Source organism: Rhagoletis zephyria, unplaced genomic scaffold (genome assembly GCF_001687245.7).
Source record: "Rhagoletis zephyria isolate East Lansing unplaced genomic scaffold, Rhagoletis_zephyria_1.1 Rzeph_scaffold_22924, whole genome shotgun sequence".
Lineage (NCBI taxonomy): Eukaryota > Metazoa > Arthropoda > Insecta > Diptera > Tephritidae > Rhagoletis > Rhagoletis zephyria.
Window position 1 is genome coordinate 125 of NW_016179982.1, and position 6,867 is coordinate 6,991.

The following is a 6,867-nucleotide window of genomic DNA, read 5'->3' on the forward strand; positions in this document are numbered from 1 at the left end:
TAGTTTTTTTAAATGTGATAAAATGGTGTAGTAAGTAGTGAAAGTGCTTGAAAAAATTAGATTATTTGAGTGATAAAGTAGTGGTTGGTGTTTTTTTGCAAGACAAGTGATTAAAAGTAATAATTAATACTCGTACATAAACCGCGTATGTTGCTGTCGACGGCGGAGTCTCAGGTAAGTGTGCAATAAATGGCGATCCATTTGATTAGAGGAGTTCCTTGCAAAAGTTGACTTAACTACACATTTTGTATTAATTAATTTCAAATATTTATTTATAATGGTAACCGTCCTGAAATAATTCCTACTTGATGGAACTATGCACGTAGTGCTGACAGGTCTTCGCCGGATATAAATTTTGGTCCTCCTTACATTCTTCAACATCCCAATCTCTTCTTAATAACGTTAAATCGGTAGTTGCTCACATAGATTTTTGATTTATCTAAAACTGTAGGTGATTTCGCACTTTGCACTGAATTTTCATAAGTTATCCTCCCTATTTGCCTTTCCATAAAGCGGCGTCCATCCTCTTTCGTTATGGGGGGTTGAGGCCACGCTCTTCCCCCTTCGCCCCACCCCAAAATTGTACAAATAAGCAAACATATTCCAAAAACTTTCTTAGTATAACTCAAGAAATGCTAAAAATTCAACAGTTCCTGATTCCCACTTACCATAAAATACCACCACCAATAAAATTTGCAAATTGTGCACACTCAGCCGAAATAATTCGCTTTATTTCTTTTATCATTTTTATATTGCTTACTATTTTTAAATAGTATTTTGAATTTGCATTAAATATTCATTAATAATGATTTACTATAATAGAGTACAATAGTTGAAATTGTTTCTGTTGAATGTGGAAGATTAAGTATAATATAAAAGGTAGCAGAAAAACACGAGTGAAATTTCAAATTAGTTGATTAAAATGTTGTTTGTATAAAGAAAAATAATATACTGATATAGAGCACAAAACACAGTTTGATTTAAATGAATAGAAAAGAAATTCATGGAATCACATGTACAACAGCTTAGAAATTGAGATAGCTTAGCTAAAACTTTTCATCGAAAGAGGGCATATTTAACTATTTGCAGCATTTTTAGTTATCAGAAACCGCTTAATATTTTCGTAGATATTTTTTTAAATAAAAATTAAAGGAATGATTTTATGTACTTTTCGTTAGAGAAAAAATTGTGCGCCAGTTGCTTGAGACGCATTTCTTTATTCAGTGGTCAATAGAACTGCAGCTGCTGGCTGGCTTGTTTGTTTTTTGGGTTTTTGTAAATTAAATTCCATAACGAAATTAAAGTATGGTACACGTAAATTAATACAAGTGATAAAATGTATGTATCTATAAATAAAATGTACATACATATGTTCATACATAAAAATATTGATAAATAATACATTCGGGAATTCCGCGATTTACCGATTTTGTAACCCGTCAATTAACATACGCGCTACAATCAGGCTACCGAACTTTGGTTAACACAAAAATGATCTTAAATAATTGCACATTATTACTTTTTAACATTTGTTTATTTGTGGGTTTAGTTTTTTTGTTGATCATTTCCGGAAGTTCGTTGCTCTTCAATGCATTTGTTTTGTGTATTTTTCTTACTACTGCACAATTTTGCCAAAAATACAAAAATGCTTTCTATTATGTTCTACTCCTTCTATCTCTATGTAATAACTAAGAGAAGCTTGCGACGTTAATAAACACTTTTAAACTTGAAGTGAGCCTGACGCATATTCAAGCTCCAAGATATTTTAAAATAATACGCCGTTTTCTTAGCTGAAAACAAGGCTTGATATCATTGCATTACATTAAAGTACTTGTAATTCACAATATACATATCTAATTACTATTGAATTACTTTCCATTATTTATTGTATTTGTATTCGCAATCGCATTCACATTGACTGGTACCAGTTCAGGCACCGAAGATTGACCACTACTCTGGCTTGTATTGCGCGCATGACTATTACAGCCTTCATCGACATTATTCGCATTTGGCTGTTGCGTTTGCTGCTGCTGCTGTTGTTGTTGTTGTTCTTGTACTGGTGATGTTTGCACTTGTGATGTTGGATCGGGAAAAACAGGGGGCACTGCATTGGCAGCAGAGATTACAGGCGTTTGTACCATGGGCGTGGGTGGCGAACGTCCAGCTTGGTGTGGCGAGCCAGACATTTGCATGTGATATCTGTGAAGTTATGCGCGGATATGTTTAAAGCCATACAAAAATATCAGAACATTTTATTAAATCTCACCTGTAAATATTTTCTGTGCTTTCGACAACACCTTGTGTTAGATTGAGACTACGTCCTTTGATGCCACCAGTCTCCTTGGCAGGCGGTGACCACCAATTGAAGACGCGGCCTACAACTGGTACATGACGTAAGATGCCCTCTTGCCACATTTTTTCCTCCGTTTCACGCTGCAAATCGGCTGTGGCAGCTTCGATGCCCTAAATGGCAGTGTATTTTTAGTAATGTTTTTTTAATATACATGTTTTCAATAAACAACTAGAAATATTCTTTGCCAATCTTTCCCACACTAACCTTTTTCACTATTTCCGACATTGTATCCAACACCCTTGAATTTTCCTGCACACTTTTACCCACCGAAACGACCAAATCGAGCAACTCGTCGACATCCGTTTCATGTGTGACCATGCCAAAGCGCACACAGATTAGTCCATCTGTGCCCTCGCCCAGCGAGAAGGCATTATCGGTTGACTTCAAAGCATCAACGAGATCCGCGTTTAGCTTATTTAACTCCGTTTTGGCTTGATCGGTCAGCAGTGATTCCCAACCTTCGGGCACAAAACGTACACCACCCATACCCGCCCATTCAGGCAGATTGACCAGACGTAGCACATCGCTTTTCTCAACTAATTGTATAAATGTTGCTTTATGTTTAATAGTAGCACGTAAAATATCCACATTGCCTTCGAGATTCTGTGCGAAACTTTCCAAATTTTCCGATGTTGGTGGCTGCTCGCCCAATCCCAATTCCAGCGGGCAATAGCGTATGCAAGTGCCTTGTGTGGGATGCTCAATGATTTCGAAATCAAACTACGATGGGAAACAAAGAAACGTTTTTTAATAGAAAACAAAATTATTGTAAAAGAATGTTTACTTACATTAGGGCAGTCGCGTTGTAGAATCTGTCCCAACCACGAATTTAAGCGATCAAAATATGAAGCATTTCCACTCTTCTCCAACGCCTTGCTACTGTTCTCCAACGCACTCAAATGCTCGCTATCAGTTTTGCCGACCGCTGTCGGTATAGTGGCGCTACCATCAAATTGAAATACAACTACAGATGCCACGGTCTCGAAGAGCAACTGTGGAGTGTAGTTTGCAAATTTTAATTAATGTAAGCTTACTTGAGTTGTAGTTCAAGTGCATGGTTGGCGATAAAATATTTACTTACATTAGCGTCTAACGGCTTATTAATGACATCGTTGAGTGTGGTGCCCGATTGGGCGCCAGGTGCGCGGCTCTAGCATAAAAATGAAATGTTTGGTATTATTATTATTGATATTAACTGGATCGCAATTAAGTCAAACAAGTTGAGTTAATAACAAATTAACTTAAGGGGACTTTTGTTAGATACTTCAAAGTTATTGTTGCTTATGGCAAATTATACCAGTTTTGTTTTGGTTTTACTTACTGATAAAATATTTAATTTGCTTTTACAATTACAAAAAATTCATTGTTGCACTTTTCTGTTAATAAGAGCTAGTTTGGGTGATCACAAGGCCATCGATCTAGGCATACAATCTTTTTGGGCTGTATATGTATTTAGTTTGAAACCATTGTTTAAAACAGTTCGAAATATTTTTTAAATGCATTAACCGAAGATTTTCAAGATTTACGCTGAAGTTTTTAATGTAGAACTGCATAGTAGATGAAAAGTATCATTTCCTAAATTGAGCTGATTGTGTGTATATACATATGTAAATGTTAAAACCGATNGTTATCTGTTTCTTAAAAAACTAACTGACTTGACGATTAATTACAAAAAAAAAACATCATTTTTAAATATGGACGGTAAATGCTCCCACGTGATCACACACGCTTCACGGAAGGGCATGACTACTCTCGGGTTAAATAAAGGCCAGCCTTCGAGTGTACTTCTGTCATGAAAATGCTTCTCAACCATCTGCCTTGCTGTGGGCCTCCAAATTTCTCTGACAACATTAAGGAGGAAGCTTGAAAAAACACTTAGAGCCGGTTGTTCGATGTCTGATTAGCACAAATTGGAGGTAGGAGCTACGGTTGAAAACAACTACTGCTTTAACGATCATATGTTATATGCATGATGTCGAAATAGTCGATAATGATGTATTGGTGATAACCAGACAATGAACAACCGGCCATTAGAACAAATATGCTTGTGTGCTTTTATCGTCACCTTCAATAAATATATGAGGCCTTGAGGGCCAGAGTACCCTAACTGACATTTCAAAAAAAGTAGAGGTGCACCTTAAAATGCATTACTAGAATCGAAACAGTAATAGCCCAAGGCAATGAACTTTTTAGTAAACTACCGCATTTATTTTTTATAGATCCATCTTTCCCATATTATTAAATTTTGTTGGTAAATAGGCTCCTCTAGTCCTCATGCCTCATATGTAAAAAGTTCCATTTGATAAACTAAAAATTTTACAAAATAAGCAAAAGTGTTGTTTAAATTTGTATAGGAAATGCTTACAGAACTGTTTTAAATATGCTATTAGGTCTCATCCATGTGTATACATACATACATATGTGGGGGCCAATAAACGGAATATTTATGAAAAAGAATTTATGAAAAAACATTTTGTGTTGATAATGACAATATCTGCGTAACTTATTGCTGAGTTCTTTGTTCTGTCATTTTTTAATGCAAAGATCAAGTTAATTACATACTTGTTGACTAAAATGACAATTAAGAAAATTCTAAAAATTGTTCATTACATGCACACCTTTAATATTTTTTATTTTATCACCATAGAGATTGACCCTTCAGTTTTGTTTTTGTAAATAAGCGTTTTGCACCGATATTCACCATTTGAAGTAAGTACTATCAGGTATTTGTACAAAATCTTATATAAAAAAAACAGCTTAATTAAAAGCACAAAACGTTAGCAGTATTCACCAAATTGAGCAAGTGGCCTGTCAATCTTGCAAAGCAGCAAATGAGCTCAAACAACAGACGTTGCTAATATTTAAAAAGTTACCAAAAATGTACTTTTCATAATTTCGTTTAACTTAGGGTTTACACCGGACAATAATGTCAAAATGATGTGTTTGTTATAAACAAGGCGAATTCATATTACAACAAACACATCATTTTGACATTATGGTCATGCCAGTATTGTCTCGTGTAAACCCTAAAGGTCTGCATACTTCGCACAACCATTTGTACCAGTGCAATAAAAATTTAACTTAAGAAAATGTGAAGCAAAATCTAAACTCAACAGATAGCTATGTTTTTTAAAGTTCTGCTGATATCTGGATAATGGAATACATACAAAATACTTAAAAAGTACATCCGAAATTACAGTTTGATTCTTATGGGAAGTTGTGCGAAGTTATGCGAAGTATGCATAATCAAACCATAAATAAGTTTGTGTGAAAAGCGTACGACTTTTCAATGTGGCATCTTTATGAAACAGGAACACAAGAAGCAAATGCAACTTCCTAATTATTTCCGAGTTCCGCTTTGTGCTTCCGGTTCGTCCGGTAAAACCAAAAACCCAAAAAAAGCCTGTTCGATAACCTGATAACTATCACAAATTATCAGGATTAGCCGTTCGCGTACGCAAAAATTGCAAATTAGGGGAAATTGACAGTAAATTTTGAGAAGTTTTACCAGCAGAAATTTGCCAACAAAATAACAGCCAATGAAAGTCATCTGTTTGCAATTTATGAAAATGATGAATTTATTTTGATGATTTTAAGTTTAAAACAATTGATTAGAGCTGCAAATGTTTGGGAAGAAGAAAGCAAATACTCATTTACTTATGTCCTTATTTATAAAAAATAAAGTAGGTATGAAAAGCTTTATAAATTGGCGTTTTCATCAATTTTTTTAATTAATAAAGGCAGATATATCATTTTAGTTCAGAACTTTTCTTCCACGTTAGAGCAATATAAAACAACCACATGGGAGAAAAAGTTCAGTAGCCCGTTTCACCTACTAATTAGCAATAGAGAACAGGGCGGCGAATTCATATCTCAATTCGCCTTGGTAGAGAAATGTTACAGAAACGAGCTACAGAACTAGAACAATGAATTCGCCTTAAACCTTTTTTAAAGCTCCTTTAGTTTTTATGAATAAGGCTATTCTATTATATTCATGATTTTTGCGTTTTTATGTAAAAAAACGCGATCGGTTGTACCTAAAACTTGCATCTAATTTTTGCTAATTTTGCGTTCTCCTGCAAATTGCTGCTGGATATTTTACACTGATTATCTATTCGAACATACCAATTCTAAAGCTGAAATTAGTCGAGAACGCAGAACGTATACTTAAACGCAGTCTGTATACGCAGAATTTTGTCGATTACTGGAGCCTTCAGTGTTGCTTACTACACTGTTGCCACTCTTCAATGCCTTTTCATAAACTTACCCTTTCAACCACAATTTTTCGTGCTATAATAGATGGTAACTAAATATGTACTACTTAGTTTTCAACAAAAACCTTATTTAATAGTAAATTTCAAATATTTTAAACATATTTCGAATAGGAACTTATAACTTTTTTACCATCTGCATAACTGACGAAGTGGCAACCATCTAAAGAAGGAGAAATCAGCTGACACGGAAAAATCTAAATTCCGCAGATTTCTGCGCTACGGGCTACAACTACAGAAAAA

At 34.8% G+C, this 6,867-nt stretch overlaps 1 protein-coding gene across 1 annotated transcript; it reads right to left on the reverse strand.

Annotated features, from left to right (window-relative positions):
* Window positions 1–1,137: 1,137 nt before the first annotated feature.
* LOC108381554 (pyridoxal-dependent decarboxylase domain-containing protein 1-like) lies at window positions 1,138–3,503 on the reverse strand (the record flags this gene model as incomplete). Its single annotated transcript, XM_017637973.1, has 5 exons — window positions 1,138–2,199; window positions 2,267–2,463; window positions 2,558–3,073; window positions 3,142–3,345; window positions 3,435–3,503. Coding segments are annotated over 5 exons (1,317 nt in total), but the record flags the coding sequence as incomplete, so codon positions are not given.
* Window positions 3,504–6,867: the final 3,364 nt, after the last annotated feature.